This window comes from Sinocyclocheilus anshuiensis, unplaced genomic scaffold (assembly GCF_001515605.1).
Source record: "Sinocyclocheilus anshuiensis isolate Anshui unplaced genomic scaffold, SAMN03320099.WGS_v1.1 scaffold1302, whole genome shotgun sequence".
Lineage (NCBI taxonomy): Eukaryota > Metazoa > Chordata > Actinopteri > Cypriniformes > Cyprinidae > Sinocyclocheilus > Sinocyclocheilus anshuiensis.
In genome coordinates this window covers 127,518-145,251 of record NW_015557126.1, presented here as the reverse complement: position 1 = coordinate 145,251, position 17,734 = coordinate 127,518, and the positions used below count along the sequence as shown (strand labels likewise).

The 17,734-nt window shown below is 37.9% G+C and overlaps 1 protein-coding gene across 1 annotated transcript in view; it reads right to left on the bottom strand.

Annotated features, from left to right (window-relative positions):
• The window catches only part of LOC107677885 (TANK-binding kinase 1-binding protein 1-like), a 60,338-nt gene that overhangs the window by 22,702 nt on the left and 19,902 nt on the right, over nucleotides 1–17,734 (bottom strand). Inside the window, exons 2-5 of the mRNA XM_016472951.1 lie at nucleotides 16,593–16,834; nucleotides 11,606–11,731; nucleotides 9,397–9,501; nucleotides 6,264–6,408 (exon numbers count right to left, since the gene is read on the bottom strand). Of these exons, the coding sequence (XP_016328437.1) occupies nucleotides 6,264–6,408; nucleotides 9,397–9,501; nucleotides 11,606–11,731; nucleotides 16,593–16,817 (601 nt within the window). The 5' untranslated portion in view covers nucleotides 16,818–16,834. The remainder of the gene's footprint in view (nucleotides 1–6,263; nucleotides 6,409–9,396; nucleotides 9,502–11,605; nucleotides 11,732–16,592; nucleotides 16,835–17,734) is intronic.

The following is a 17,734-nucleotide window of genomic DNA, read 5'->3' as shown; positions in this document are numbered from 1 at the left end:
GGTTTGTATTTTTTTTATAATGACCACTTTACATTTCCACACTTTTTTCAATTAATGTAATATTATTATTATTATTAGTCACATATACTAGTTATTATTTATTTATTTATCTATTTATTTGTTTTTTTGTTTATATAGGGCCACAAAGTACATGACAGAGCAGTCTCAAGTCAGTATGCAAATTAATGCAAAAAAACCAAATGCAGTACAGTGCGCAGATATTATAGTGACATTATTATCAATGTTATTTTGAACAAAAGGCGATTTTCAAATTTGAAGTTAAAAATACACTGCTAATCAATGGTTAAAATTAATTCGCAATCTTCTCAAAGTTTAAGTGGAGTTTGCACTCGTTTAGAGTTAAATAAATCATAGAAAAATATGGAGTATAATGTTAGAGGAATATCAATACATTTCTGGTGTTCCTTAAACATACTCAGAATGTTCTCTGACATATGAGGCTGCAGACAAATTGTCCGACAGCATGTCTTTGAAGCAACAGATCTCTCATCACATCTGTCACTCAAAACAGACCAACAAATATCTCATTTGCATTTCTTTACGTTATGTAATGGGAAATTCTCTCCTCCTTCTGCCAAAAGAAACAGGCGCCAACTTACAAATGTCTGGACAGGAGGTTTGGTGGCCGCCTCAGGGCCAACATTGTTAACAGGACTGAAATCCGACCTAAAGTCTCCCTACACGCATCCTTTACTCCATGTAGCTATGAAACTTTGAAGTTGGAGAATTCAAGACTGAACTATTTCCTGTCAGAGCATCCTGCCCCTCACCCCAGGCGTGGGCATGGTGATTCAGCAGCTCATAGAAAAGCCGTCCTTGAGCCAGCGGCTATTGTGACAGTTCAGCAATAAGCAAGCTGAAAACGTACACCCCTGCAACGCCTACATCTCACACCAAAACCGCAGTGAAATGATTTTTATTCTTTTTTTCATATTTGCATGTAATATTTGTATTCATGAGCGCACACAAAATTGACATCATTCTTGTATTATTTTCTGACAGGGTTACAGAACATCTCTGTTGCGTACTTTACATAAAAACATAATTTGCTTGAGTTCTCTGGAATTTTTGACTCCTGTTCAGTGCCTTTGAGTTTGACTGAAACGTTTTAGATCCTGGAGAGAGGTCACAGGGGAAAGGTATGACCTTCTTCTCGCAAATATGCTTTCCCTTTAGTTACATATTCTCTTTGAGGTGAGAGTCTTTTCTGAGCCTCAGAGACAGTGAAAGGAAAGAGAATGGAAGTGGGAAATGGGGTAAAATGAGAGAGATGCAACACAACACTGTCATCTGGGGAAAAAACAAAGAGGACCAAAAGGACAAGAGGACCGACGCTTGGCCCTGTTTGAAGTCTCTTTGAAAAAGAGGTGCTCTTTGAAAAAAACAAAATTAGGCTAGATTAAAAACTGGATAGAAAATGTGATGCATAATGAAAAGGGACACTTCAAAGACCCCAATACACAATCTGTTGTTGGAGTGGAATACAAATTAAAAAGGCACATCAAATGACAAATAATGAACAAGACTGTATGCTAATAAACAACCTGATGTATATACAATATATCTCATTTGGTGTTGTGGTCATTTTGACCGGTAGAGGATTTTCTTTCCCCCAAAAATGCTACGTATGCTACATAGAAAGAAAAAAAAAAAACTGGGGCATACACAGTCGATTTCTAAGTCGTTTGGACCCCCCCCCCCCTCCCCCTTTTTTTTAAATTAAGCCGAATTTAAAGGGTACAATGCTGTTTCATGCATTCAGAGTTGTTTACACTGTTGAAGAGTTGGATTCTCATGCTAAGCATGGACAAAATTTAAAAAAACAATTTGGACGTATGACAGAGTATTTCGGGTTTGTACAAGTTTCGGAGAGTTTTTTCCGATCGTGGCTCTTCATGACGTAGACGAGGGTGGAACTCCTTATATGGGCATTTCTCCCGGAAGAGCACGTCCGTGCACGCATCAACCAGAGTGAGAGCAAGATCCCGCCCATCAACACACTTCATCCGGCGGCAGCGCTGCACGGGACTTGCTCGGGAAGTCTTTATGCACCAAGAGCTTGTAACACTCCAAAGAGAAAGGAAAAATTGAAATCGCATCATATGACCCCTTTAAAAAAAATCCCCCTATATGCAGTAAGTTAAAGGCTTTAACTTAAAATTAATTGTTTAATAATTGTACTTTTTAAATTTTGTAATTGTTATAGGGTGAACTTTCTTATTTAAAGGGTACAATGCTGTTTCATGCATTCAGAGTTGTTTACACTGTTGAAGAGTTGGATTCTCATGCTAAGCATGGACAAAATTTAAAAAAACAATTTGGACGTATGACAGAGTATTTCGGGTTTGTACAAGTTTCGGAGAGTTTTTTCCGATCGTGGCTCTTCATGACGTAGACGAGGGTGGAACTCCTTATATGGGCATTTCTCCCGGAAGAGCGCGCACGTGCACGCATCGACCACAGCGAGAGCAAGAGCGCGCCCATCAACGCGTTTCATTCAGCAGAGCTGCATGGGACTCTCTCGGGAAGAATGTCTCTAAAGAAGTGTGTTTTTGGTTGTAAGGGAAAGATAACTTTGTTCAGCTTCCTAAAGAACCCAGCGTTATGTAAACAGTGGATGCAGTTTGTTTTTCTGGAGCAGCAACGCAGTTTCACAAGCGTGTTTGTTGACGAAAGTTTTATAAACAAGGCCCAGTTCGACACTGGATTTGCACATTGTTTGATACTGAAAGATGGAGCAGTCCCAGCTATAAAAGATCCCGGTCATGATTCAGAACTGCAGACGGTAAGTGAAACGGCATCAAATGTCTGTTTTGTTGGCATTCGGCGCTCAAGTGCTCGTCAATCTTTAGCTCCGCCCACGGCGCGCCTCCAGGAGCTCGGCTTTTTCTGGAGAGAATCGTAAAGCTGTATCTTTCTTTTATAAATATGATAAAACTAAAGACTTTTTGGAGATATGAAGGATGCAATACTACTCTATAGGTACTCAAGATTAACACGAGATTGGGTGAAACTGTGTGTGTTATGTCCCCTTTAAGCTTTGCTGTGCGTCGTTTGTTGTGCAGCATATAGGGGGTAACGAGAGACAATTAACCTCTCCCGACTGGCAATCTGATGGTCAGATACATTTCTGACATTTCAGAAATTTTCATTGCCCCACGTGAGGGTATCAAACAGCAGAGCTAAGAACCAATTGCCCAAAAGTGTTTTTTTCCCCTCACTACACGAAAGCAAATTAAACCATGGCAATATGGCGTGAGATATGGACTAGAGGTCTGCAAGCCCGACGGGGCCCAACACGCTGAGTCCATTTGGGCCGGGCTCGGGCCATTTTTTTTTTTTTTTTAAAGATCGGGCTCAGGTCGGACTCGGGCTCATTTAGCTTCTCTACTTTTATTGTCCCCATATACACGCAGAACAGACATAGGCTACTGTATGAAATATTGTTATATTCATTATATTATAAATAGTATACATTGCCTAGACGAAACGCATATACGCACGCTTTAGCATACAGGTGACAGTTGACCGTGACTAGAGCCCTGCATTTCAGCCCGGGACCAACAGGCCCCGACTTTACTACGCCTCTAGGGCCGGGCTTCGGTACAATTTTCACGTCATAGTTCAGACGCGGGCCGGGCTTTAGGCTTCTCCTATTTTTATATTTTAGACATCTATCAATTAGTGATGAAAAAGTAATAATTTGCCGCGCTGGTGGAAACAACACGAGACCGTGCTGCCGCGACTGTCAAGAGCGGCTCGACGGTGTTTAGTGTCCAGCAGCAGCGAGCTTGCCGTCAGCGCAGCTGAACAGTTCTGCGTTCAAATGCACGCAATAGGCTTAAGCTTGACGCAAAGCACCGGCAAAAGTAATTACCATGAATGTGTCGGGGGAAATAGTAAGGAGATATTTGAATTATTTATTAATAAATTAATGTTTTCTGAGTCCTTATCGCAAAGATGAAGATGACGATCCTGACTCGCCATCTCCTCATTGGACGTGCTTTTAGAGATAAATGCATCTTTATGGATTTTATAATGAAAGAGTTTTTGTTTTCGATTTGAATTATTTAGTTTTAAAGTAGTAATTTAAAGCTTTCTATAGATACACTTAGCAAGTCTGTGAGGCAGGTATTCGCTGAGTTTCGGTTCATCATTGTGAAGCGCTCCTGGCCAAAATTGCAGAAAGCGCATCCTGTATGTATACTTTATGTTATAAAAGCACACCGTTTTGTTGATATTGTGAGTGCACACAAATAAAAGTAGACCCTTTACAGTTCTGAGTTATGTATTACTCTTACCTTTATGAGCAATAATTACGGCATATTTTAAGTTGTTTCCAATGCAAGTGATCGCGCCGGCGCCTCCATGTCCTGTAAAGCGCGCTTTAGCTCTCCGCACAAACGAATAGATATGCGTCCAATAGCACACATTTATATAGGTTAAACATTTAAACTAGCATTGTGATATGCTTGAACTGTTTTATATCTATAGATTTTATTTTAGGCAAGTCGTGATGATTTGAGAAGGCTAAATTGATCAAACATAGGCTATGACTGTCTGCCGCTGGCCACTTGGTCGTTAAAAAACAAAAATGTACATTTAACGAACAAAAAAATTTAGAAAGATTTTTTCTAAATTAACTAAAAAAAAAACGAAACGAAATATAATCACTTTGACATTACATAGCTACAAAACTGAACTATTTTAATAGCTGAAACAGTAGTATAGCTATAAGCTGTTTTGGGAGAAGGGGGGAAAACAAGACGGGCTCTGGTCGGACTCGGGGCCAAGAATTCTGATGAGCTGTCGGACCCGGGCCGGGCTAGGGCCTGAGCGTCTCGGGCCAGGGCCGGGCTAGGGCCTATATTTGAGGCCCGTGCAGGGCTCTAATATGGACGGAAGCGATGGAGGCTACACAGTTCCGGATTTGGGGGGTCCCACGTGTTTATTTCACACGTACAGTGTGTGTGTGTGTGTGTGTGAACAGTCAAGTTGCAGCTTGTCAGTTAGATTGCATGCAATTTACTTGTACAGCGAGAGTTGGTATTTAATTAAAGGATACATTTTATTTTTAAGTTTTTAAATAGGTTGTTGTATTGTTGTAACTATTTAGTGTTTTAATTAGTCTGAACAGAAAAAAAACATTGTTTATAAACCTAATCCAAATCATATCCATATCTAATATGTGATTGTTTTTCATCTCAGTCTGAACAGATTTCAAATAGTTTTCTTGTCATTCAGGATGTGAAACAACTGTAAGATCATACAAAGTGCAATATTGTCCGAATGCACTCACTTTTGTTCACTCTGTCCTTGTACTCTGATCAAAACTCTGATCAAAATTAGAGAACACTTACATATACCTCCAAATTATTGGTGTTAATCTGGCACCTGGTGCTAATTTACTAGTGCAAATTTCCTTAATTATATGACAATATAATTATATACAATATAATAATTATAAACAATATAATATTTAACTGACAGCATTCCTCTAATTTTCACTGAGATTGCAAGATGATTGCTCTAAGGTTACTGAAACCCTACAACAGGAAGCGGTCCAGATGAAGGCCAAATGGATGACCCTTTCAGCCATTGCAAGAGAAGCTGGTCATTCCAAATATGTGATTTCTCGAATATTACAGCATTACAATGACACTAATTCATTCAAGTCCCCCAAAAGGCTGGTCATCCATGTAAGACAAATGCATGAGAAGACGGGTAAATGCGGAGACACTCAATGGGGAATCGGTTCAACACTGCAGCTGGAATTGCTCGCCAGTTCAGCGATGAACAGGGTAAGGATCTCCTTCAGCAACATGTGGTACCTTCCCTGCAAGCATGTCTCAATCAACCAGCAATTTTCATGCAAGACAATGTTTCCGTCACAGTGCAAAATGGGTAAATCAGTTCCTTGATGCTGAAAACACTAAATTAATTTAGCACAGCTTGTAACCCTCCAAAATTTTTGTTTAGTTGTATAGTTACAAACATGTATGAGAGTGGTATACCTACAGCTAATATTCCTTCAAATTTTGAGCAATGAAGATTAACAACCATTCTGAAATAAAATCAAGTATTTATAGATTGTTCTGTAATTTTGATTTTGACTGTATGTGACAATTACTGAGCAGTGAATGAGTCAGTGGTAGCGGTTTTAGGTAAATATCTGCATGTCCTAGACCACTGAGTGATTTATAAATTAACACCTGCATGCATACAGACAAAACAAGACTTACTATGTGAGTCAGGGCTGTGTAGTTGCAGGTACTGCATGTCTTTGTTGTGCAGCTGTGTGTTGAGTTTGTGTAGTGAGCTCTCCCTCTGCCTCAGAGCAGCCTCTAAACTGTGAATCCGCTCAACATGTTTCTCCACCAGAGACGCCTGAGCCCGGGAAAGAGTGAGAGAAGAAAGAGAAAAGAAGAGAGGGAAAGGGAAAGAGATGGGCACAAAAGTAAAAGATTATAAAAGAATAAAAATGAAACGCCAAGAGAAAGTACTGAGAGTAAGGCAGGCAATGAGGGACTGATCAAAAGATATACAAGGGCAAAGAGGCCATTACTTCACCATGCAGATTCTTCCGACATTCTCATCCATGAGGAATTTTTGTCAGCAATAAAAGATGAGAACATGTAGATGTATAGCTGGCTGAATATTTCAGAGAGGAGAACGGCACAGATGCTCAAACGTATGAGGGGCCGTACAAGCCATAATTAATTCTGGTGCACTCACACACTCCTTTCGCATACATACTGTATATTTCTACTCTCACACATACATTTTCCTTTCACATTCATATGTTTCTACTCTCACACGCATACATTCTTGTTTCACATACATGTTTCTGCTTACTTTCAAGCACATATGTATTCTTTATTCTTACATACCTACATTATAACTCGCATACATATATTGTCACTTTCACATATTTATATACTTCACACTCATATGCATGTATGTCTCATCTATTTTCTTTTATCCATTACTTCCTCTTTAAGCAGGAAGTCACTCTCAAACCAGGAAATACATATGCAATACTTGCTCAGCTCATACAGTTATGCTATTCAAAGTCATCCTGTTTTCTTTTCAAGTACAGTTTTAAGTTTTCTCATTTTAATTTTTAATTTTAACATTTCATTTTGTAACCTACTTGTTCTACAGATCTGTGTACAAGTGTTATGATACTGATTTTGATAGTGTTCACAGGGCCCAACGCTAAGTTAATTCTCTAATTGCCCAGTGGTTCAAAATTTTTACTTGCCCTGGCAAAATTTTTCACTGGCCTTGCCACAATCAATCTTTTGTGATGACGCTGCGGTGGGCTGAATGTCCGGCCAGTGACAGATCCGTCAACTGTCCCGAGATTCTCACACTGGCGAGCCCTGGTTGATACCGTTTCTTACAGATAATATCATGATGATCACTACTTGTGTGACCGAATGTGGTACCCTGTCATGAATAACCTGCCCGCGCTGTTTATTGGCTGTTTACTGTCAGTCAAGTGTTGACAGATATTGCTACCAAAAATAAACAAAACAATCTAAAAATAAATGAACCGAAATAAGTCCAAATCTCGAGCTTTGGAAATAATATAAAGATATCGCTGACCTCAACCTGAAACCTCACACTTTATTGACTTCCTAAGTTGTCAAGAAGGGTATAACTGCAGCCCGGAGATCTCCAAATGGGGGCGGGAACTCCAAAACGGGGTGGGAGCTCCAAAATAGGGCGTGGCTTCCTCCCATTGACAGACAGGCACATGACACGCATGCGCAATTTTTTCCCCCAATCCACTTCAGTGCAAACTCCGCCCCACAGCTGATTCTAAAGATTTTATTGGTTGTGTCAATTAAAGTGTTGATTTCCTACACTATGCTACAAAAAATGCTAACCCCTAAACCTACCCCACACCTGACCCTAACCTTAACCAGTGAAATTGACTGCATGGCGGGATTGGCGCTGAATAGCGTGGTAAAGAAAGTTGCAATTCAGGAGATAAACAGTTAATAAGATTATGCGATATGAGATAATTTCGTAACTCCCCAACTGGACCTCACCGGACAATGGCACCCTTTTATTTACACCCAGTGTCACTACCCCCTCCTACCCTGCGAATTTCAAGCCCCGGGAGGCCCCTGTTGCTTAGAACAAAGTGATAGTGTAAAATTTTTCCCCTGCGCTGGGACGGCTCGCGAGAGAGCTCGTGGGTTATTCTCCTTTATATCATTAAGCAGAGGTTCAAACTCCAGTCCGAACACCACTGGCCACGAGCTTTGGGCTCTGCTCTCTCAGAGAATATTTACTTATATAGCATATTTAATTTTAGATGAACTAGAAACAATGTTTAATTTATAAAGTTTTATTTTGAAATGTAAGTCAATAACAATTGGCTGGAGCCAGAGCCAATGGTGAAATTCTTTGCACGAGGAGACCCCACCCCATTTTGGAGGTTCTGTCCACTTCTGGAGTTCACGCCCCATTTTGGAGATCTCCGGTCTGCAGTTATATCTACTTGAAATTGTCACATAAGTTGAAAAAACAAATCCATAGATGCTTATAATAAATGTATCTGGCAACACGGCGGAGGCTGCGCCCGCGCCCTAAATTACAACTTGCTCAAGGGACGAGGCCAAATATGTAAACTTTTCAAGATTATAATAGTTTTTTAAAACCCAAATAGCTTGCTGAAATACTTCTGCGGCCGCCTCATCTACCTCAGCCATGCTGATCAGGACCTGTCTTGAACGTAACACTGATCGCGCCTAACCTGCCTTCCGTTTCCATCATTCACCTTTTCATTATACTCTCTCACACATACATACATTCTTCTCTTACATACACACATACATGCATTTTCTTCTTATATACCTTTATTATTTATAATATTAAATGTATCATTTGAATACATTTGCATAAGAGCAAAATGTATATATGTGTGCATAAACTCATATGAATATAAGAGGAAAATGTATGTATGTGAAAGGAGAATGTAAGTGTGTGAGAGTGCCAGAATGAATTATGGCTTGTACGGCCCTTCATACAAACGCTTTCATCATGCATTTTTCAAGAACTCAAATCCATTCGAAGCCATTTGAGACTCATGTTTAAAACTGACGCTGCAAATGTGCATATATGATTACAGATATCCAGCATAATCCACTTATATGAGGGGCTTGTCTGGGTAATATAAGAGCCCAATTAGATTCACACAGCCCCGTTAGGATGTATGAGAGTACAAGATTAATCAAGTGGACACCTGGTTGGATTAAAGCCTGAAGCACATGGAGAGGCTAATTATCGCAACTGCCCATCCGCTCAGCAGCCAAACTTAGCATGGATGTCATGGAATGAATGTTTTATGAGAGTTCTCACCATCTTGTCTAGGTCTCGCTGAAGGCTGGACTTCTCCATGTGGATTTTCTCATAGGCCTGAATGACATCTTCAAGCTGCTCCTCTCGCTCTTTGCTCTTCTGAAGCTGGAGAACACAAACACTCCTATCAATGCAAGGACTTTCCTTTGGCTTAACTGCTTTTATACACACCTAATGATATTTAAAATCTTTCATTCTCACAGACATTTTTTGCATTTTTACATTTTACATTACTGTGTATAAGAACTTGAATTACAAGGACAGTTGGGATGTTCTTGGGCTGTATAATGACAAGCTGTTGTAACATTTGGTATAAGGTGGGTGTACTATAAAAATTAAAAACATTCTCATTTTGTCAGTTATTTCTTCTCACATTTCTTTTTACTGGCTTGTTGATTACCGTTATGGATTTTATATTTTCCTAGTAGGCCGATAACAATATCAGCTCTGCTGACAGCTGTCTAGTTCTATACACATGACCTAAATCTTATTCCTTTATTAACTTTTTTCACCACATGAAACTCACGAAAATATTCTGTTGAGATATAGTACCAAATCGAGAGGTTTGCGGAGCCTTTAAAAAATAATTAAATAATAACAGGACTCAACTAAGGAAATTTTTTTTTTCCCTTAGTCACCCAGTAGTTCTGAGTGATCCATTTTTATGTGTGAATGGAAAAATAACATGAGAAAAATAAAGGAATAAGAAATTAATTTAAAATTCTTTTTTAATAAAATGTTATAAATGTTTTTCTTTATAGACAGAAAATTTGCAACAAGCTGAAACTGATATAGCTACAATGAATTTGTATTAACATTAATTTACAGTAAATTAATATTAACATAAATATTTTTTAAATGCTAAGTTTTCTTTACAATAATCTTTGATTCAAAATATAAAAAAAACAACAGAAAACGTGTTACAATCTGAAAACTATATAGCTATAATCTTAATCGATTAATTCATTAACATATTTTTGCTGAGAAACAGTGGTATATGATTACTGATGTTTGTACTGAAGTTTGAATTGTTTGTAGTTTATCAGATTCATACGTATGCTTAATTTTTGCAATTTCTACAAAACCTCAGATAACTAAGCTGGTTACAAATCAGCAACAAAAAACCAAACATTTATGTTTACAAGGCAAGAAAATGGATGGTACAAGATCAACAAAATGTAATAGTTAAGTGGCAAAAGGGCAAGTGACCATTCTGTCAACTGGTCATGTTGCTTACAAGTTTCACTCTTTGACAAATTGCTTGTCGCTGGAAACCAGTAGGACATGGTGTGAGAGAGAATAAAAACATTTATAGACACAAAAGGTGTTCTGCCCAATATATAAAAAAATAATAATAAAAAAGTGAAACAAATGCACGTGTTGTTGCCTGCACTTTCATTTTAATACAGACACACATAAGCATCTACTTCAATTATCATATAATGCACCTCTCTGCAGTGATCCTTTGGCTTCACAGATAATAGTAGCTTGTTTTCAGAAAAAATAACAGAACAGGGTATTTACTTTCAATTGTGCTGCATTAGATTTCAGTGATAGCTCATGAATGCAAAGCTCTGGGTGCTGGAAAAAAAGTGTGAAAAGAATGAAACACAAGACACAAATCAAGAAGGAAGGCCACAGTTAAACGAGGAGGATGGGGAACAATACGGAACATACACACAAAGTACCAAACGTCAGCAAAAGCGAGGGAGGTGTGGGAGAGAGAGAAGAACAGATGACAAAGAGAAACCTGGCTCTTCAAAGGAGGGAAGGCTGCTGGGTGGCTATGGAAACACATAACAATCATCATTAATTAATGAGATGCTTCGCCAGGCAATAAGCCGAGAGATGCAGAGAGAGAGAGAGAGTATGATCTTTCCATTTACACTTCACATCACAGCCAGTCGGGAGAGACAATTTAGAGCGGGCTTCAGGCACACAAAAATGAATGCTTTGTGGTCTAGATTTTGTAAGGCCTTTTGTCATGAATGACTGCCCATCTGAAGTTGTCCTTCGTTTCCCTACTAATCGTATTACCGCTCTAATCTTTCCATTTTGTGACGTGTAATCCAGATTTGCAACACAATATAGCCAAGCCATAATATAACAAGCGGTTGTTTGAAATTAGCAGAACATCAGATGAAATACAGTCCAGAAAGGGTTGGGTGTGTGTATTTAGGTGTGTTTGTGTATATGTGTGTCCTCTCACCTCGAGGGTCAGCATGTTGACTCTCTGTTGCAGACTGCCATTCTCTGACTGGAGCAGCACTGTGTCTTTGGGCTCAAAGGAGCAGTAGGAGTTTCTGTCATCTCCAAACTCGCTTATCATGGGAAACTGCACACACATACATGAAAAAGTGACACAGTGGTCAACACAAACACAAATAGAATCATAATGGGTATAATAAACATTGCGCCATTTTTGGTGTAAAAAACATCATATTAACTGACATCCAGCAATCTGGATTAACAGGGCTGTCTGCACTGGTTTAATGCTGCACTGTGAGTATTTAGATTAAGTCATTGTCATTGTTTTCAGCACAAATATGCAAATGAGGTCTACAGATTGCACATTATTCACCAAATTCAGCACAATTTAAGTTGTACAGAAAGCAGTTGGTAAACAATTCTAATACAGATGTTTGTGAAAAACCACTCCAGGGACCCTCTCAGATGCCCAAGGAAACTTTCCATATAAAGATTGTACTGCTTGTCTTTATTATATAAAATATAAATCTTTTACACACCCAATTTGTGGCAAAATTTTAATCAAATTAAACAATTGATTATATGTAAAACTACACATGTGATATACATAATTATGTGTCTCTGTCCCCTACTGTACGTTGGAAAAACAAAACGTGCATTGCGCACCAGAATTATAGAACATATGAGTGCCATTAGGAGACAAGATTACACTTCTCCAGTTTTTCGCCATTTTGAGTCCGCTAAGGATTCTCTTTCGGATTTCAAGTTCCTGGGCATTGAGAGGGTTCTGCCACATAGGAGAGGGGGTAACCATGACAAAAAAACTATTACAAAGAGAGGCTTTTTGGATTTTTGAGCTGAAATCGTTAACCCCTACTGGATTGAATGAAGAGATGGACTTTTTTAATAGTTTTTTGTAATATTTTTTTTTGTAATCACCTATTGATCGAGCTCAGCTGGTAACAATTTGTAATTGTGTTTAAAGTAGAGTGGTGTTGCTGTTTGTTCCATGAGCACTGAAGAAAGCATGAGCTGAAACATCTGCTCTTTGGTCTGTTTTTAAGACACTTTGCACTTTTTAGCAGTTTTTTCACTCTGTAGATGTTAAATTAAAGTAATTTTTGTGATAGACCCTTGCCTTGGTCTAACTGAATGTCTTTCAGTGTGCGGACATTTTTGATTGATAACATTTTCTTGATTTACGCACCTGAGAATGGACTGGTTATCTTTTTGGAGCGCATACAATATCTTTTTTGATGCATGAAAGATCTCTAGCAATTCTGCTCTGGAAAAAATGCTGTCAGATTTCCTTTTTCACTTAGAAATTGCTATTAAATTTCACAAAGAATTACAAAGAAACAGCAAGTAACACATTCAATTAAACACGAAATTCTGAAGTAAACAACTGAAACAGTATTTTCCTGTAAATGTTCTGGAATAATATTTGTTTTATTCACAACTTTGAAAAAGAATGTTTTTACAGTGTAAAAGAATCATGAAAAGCTTTATAATTATATAAAAGTACTGTATATACTTGGTTGTATATATAAGCATATAAGTATATACATATAAGTATATAATGGCTGCTGTAAATTCAGATTTTAAAAGTTATTTTAAATTATAATAAAATCATAATATCACTGTTTTTACTGTATTTTTGGTGAAATGCAGCTTTGATGAGCATAAGAGACATCTCAAAAGCATCAAAAACCTTACTAATCCTAAACTTGTGAACGATATGGCAACAGCGAAAGAAAAAAATGCTCATGAAACAGGTTTTTGCCCTTGGATGACCTCCAGATGGGATAAAGTTAGTCTGCAATATATGATTAACCATTGCAAAACATCTATAAAACCAGTATTAGTTATGTTTTAAGGTAATTGCCAGAATATATATAGAATATATATAAATGCAAGTTGGTGACAAAGCAATTTGAGGGGTTTATTATCAAACAGTCCTTTCCATTTAGAGAGGTCTGCTCTTGCATGCTACAAGTTCAGCTCCTACATCATCTTCTACCTCACTGCTGGCATCAGTAGATGCTGTGTGCTTTGATGTGGAGGATCTCATATATTTTTACTCCTACGAGCCTAAAGAGCTGTGTGCATTAGTTCCCCACGTTTAGCCCTTTCCTAGGCAGTGAGCCACACGGAACGCAGAACCCTGGAGGCGCTCTCTCTCGCCTTCTGCAAAAACAGCTGTTCTTCAGAGGCTAGCCGTCGTTGGTGCGTATACATGCATATATTTGGGCAGGGCCAAACCAAAAAGCTTTAAAGATATCCAATCTGGAGCATCTTCTACCTGCAGCTCCCCTGAGGCCTGGCAGCTGCCCAGCCTACCTAGTTGTACCCAAAGATCACATCAAATGAACCAGCAGTTTTGTACGTTTATTTGCATAGTGCTTTTCACAATACGGTAAAAAGCAGCTTTACAGAAATGCTTGTTTGAATGTTATAATTAGGAAGTATTTTGTTGTCAGCCATAGATGAGTGTGTTAAAGTAATATCCATATGTTAGTAATATACAGTTACGTGGTTGATAAAAAGCATGCATTCTGTAAAGCAGACACAATGAACATGTTAGATAGCGATTACAGCTTGTGCTCATAATGATTCCAATATAAGGTTAATATTTGACAGTTTTGTATATCAATCCAATATTCATTTTAAGATTTGTTAAAGATGACATTTAACAGTGCTATTACATATTAACTTTAATTGAGCATTAGATGATGGCTAACAATCTAAATATATAAAAGAAGAAATGAGAATGAATAATAACATGTCCAACATCAGCCTATATTAATAAATGCAAATATATGTAATATTGGCAGATAATTGACATGATCCTAAAATATTATGCATATAGTGTTTTCCTGCTCAGTCATTGCTGTCACTTCTGAGTGCTGATCATCATTTTAGAGAAAAGCTTTCTGCCCAATTTAAATGAAAATCTCATGTGAATGATATTCAGTTACATTTTTAAAGATTAATAGAGATGTGATCTACCTTCCTATCAACCGAGTGATCTAAACAGCATCAGGAGCATATTGTATTGTGTGTATAAGTGGCTTTGTCTGTTTTCATTTGAGAGCCTGACATGATAATTACAGAGAGCCTGCATACTTGTTTATGTACAGCTCGGCTCACGTGTCAGCTGGGCTATAAATAAAGCTGTTTCATACATGAAGCAGGCAGACACAGTTATTAATCAACTCAATGTTACACGCTTAAACAAACTCTGACAACAGTATATATATCAGCACTCATAGGTCACAATTTTTCACAAGGAAACTGCAAAGAAACTCCATAACAGTTAAATAAAAAATTTGGCTTTTACCAGAATCAGTGGCGTAACTGGCTGGGAAGATATTCATATTTTTGAAATAAGTCTCCTATGCTCACCAAGGATACATTTATTAGATCAAAACACAGTAAAAACAGTGATATTGTGAAATATTATTACCAATTTAAGAAGTTTTCTATTTTAATATATAATAAAATGTAATTTATTTCTGTGACAAAGCTGAATTTTCAGCAGTTATTGCTCCAGTTTTCAGTGTCACATGTTTCTTGAACACTAAATCAGCATGTTACAATAATTTCTGAAGGACCATTTCAAACTTTAGAACGGTAATCTATGTACATGAAAATATAACTTTCTATCTACAGATTCATGTCCTGTTTGAATCTCTCACTTTCTCCTGAGAGAGTAGTGTGCCACATATTAAAGAAACGTAGTTTGCCTAACTCTTTCTGATCAATTGAACTAAGGTTGCTCGACACAGGAAGTAGTTAGTTTAATTATTATGCTCTTTCTCAGTGCAATTCTCAGCTGTGTGCCAGATACCCATATTATTTCTCACTGTGTGTGTCCACTCTGCTCTACTCTAATTAAATGCCCTATATAGTATGCCTGTGACCATGTCACTGTCTCTGCATTAATGTGAGATGAGGCAGCGAGGAGCAGGAGAAAGGGTTTGGGGCTAACAAGGATAACCCCATTTTTAACTGGATAATTATGCCATACATACGACATTAGCTAAAAAAAAAAAATCCTACACTGTTATAATAAAAACTACAGGTTAATTTGATAGGCCACGGCTTTTGAAAATGAATCATTTTGATATTTTGATGAGCTTAATTATGTTTAACAGACTATTTTATCTACAAGTCTACAAGACCACACTGGAAATCTGCAGTGTTTTTCATTTAAACCTGGAAATAAGCTGGCAGTTTTAAACAAGGAAGTTACATAATAGTAATTTAAGATTCTGCACTATTTCTAGGTCACTAATCAAAAGTTATTTGTGCTTCCACTGAAGCACAAGATACTTTTTGGATCATTGTCAAATAAAGCTGGATAACATGATCATCAGGCTTAACACAAACTTGTGCAGTTCATGCAGATCAAGTGCTGTTGTCATATAAAATAACTGCGGATGAATTGTACAGCATTTTCACAAATAGTTTTTAAGTGGACTCCACTGTATAATTTAGATTGTATAGGTTTTAGAATAAATGGCCTCCATATGATAAATACATAATGTATGACAGAAAGTCGCTACAGAGGAGACAATGCAGAACAGTAACTTCAGACATTTTTAGTGTTTTAATCATTAAACGTATAAAGATATATTGTACAGTATAAAGGGCATATAAAGCTATATTGTACAGTAGTGGACATACAACTCCACTACAAAACCAAGTATGCTGTAAAAACTGAATATTTTAAAGTTGTTGCATTATTGGAGTATTGGAATACTGTTTCAATCTTTCTCTTAAAAAAAAAACATTAATTAAATGTGCTACTTGTCATTTCTTTTTATTATTTTTTGAAATTTGCAGCAATTTCTGAGTGAAAAAGTCAATTCTACACCATATACTGATCAGCCTGCATTGTTACACCACTGACCAACGTCTAAGGTGACCTCCACTGATATCTGTTACAGTATCTGAGACTAAAGGATCTTAAGGGCGTTTTGTACCTTTATCTCATAAATCTTGAGTTTTCTTTTGATGTCTGCATTTTCTCGCTCAAGGCCGGCCAGTCGAGTCTTAATGTCCTGGTAGGCGCTGATGAGGGCAAAATGGGAGGCAGAGTACATGTCTTCTGACAAGGGAGAATTCGACCAGCCCACCCCACAGCCATCTTCTTTCAGACCCTCATTACCCCCCAGCAAGCCCAACTGGCCCCCGAAGAGAGACTCCATGACTCCTGATCCTCAACCTGTGAGATGCGAGAGAAAAAGAGAAAGATTGTTCATGTGAATCAAACATGTGAGCTAAACAACCTTGGGACATGCACTCTTTCATCTTGAACATCATTTTTTACTTCTTCTATGGTTTTGTTGCCATGCACAAGCTCCACTTCACCGCACTCAGGATAATTATTTCCTTTTGCGACTGCGCTTCTTCTCATTAGCATTGACATCCACACCATTGTCATGTACAAACCACCAAACCGCACCAAACAAAACCAAAGGCCAGTGAGGTGAAACTTTCTCAATCATGTGTCCTTTATCTTCTCTGGACATTTTTGATCTTTTTGGTTACAATGTGCACAGACCACAGTCAATGAAACATCATTAATTATTCAGGAAGACAAAGGCTAGAGATACTTGAAAGAGTGGAGCTCATTGACCTGATTCAAGTACACGCTGTGCTGCTAAGAGAAAGACATCACCGCCTAGCAACAGTCCCTGAGATCACCTGTATAGCTGCCATTTCTTATAAGCTCTTACAGGGTCAGCAAATTTTGTGAATTCAGCGTCATTATGACATAAAATTTGCTGGAGAAAAAAATATGCACATCAAAATAATGCTATCACTTAAATTTTTTATTGATAGGGTACATATAAACTGTTCCGAAATCTAATGAGCTGCCTAGCTGTCCTCTTCTAAGGCAGCATCCTAACTGAAATAAAGTGACAGATTTGGAGCACTCTATATAGGCAGTAACTCTGTGCGTCATATAAATAGTGCTCCTCACACAAACCACACAGGAGACATGACTCACAATTGATAGCAATAGTTGGTTGGTAGCATGTTGCTAAGCTAAAAATGCAAAATATAGCATATACAAATACTGTATTTGTTATTAGACAGACATTGTATATATATATATATA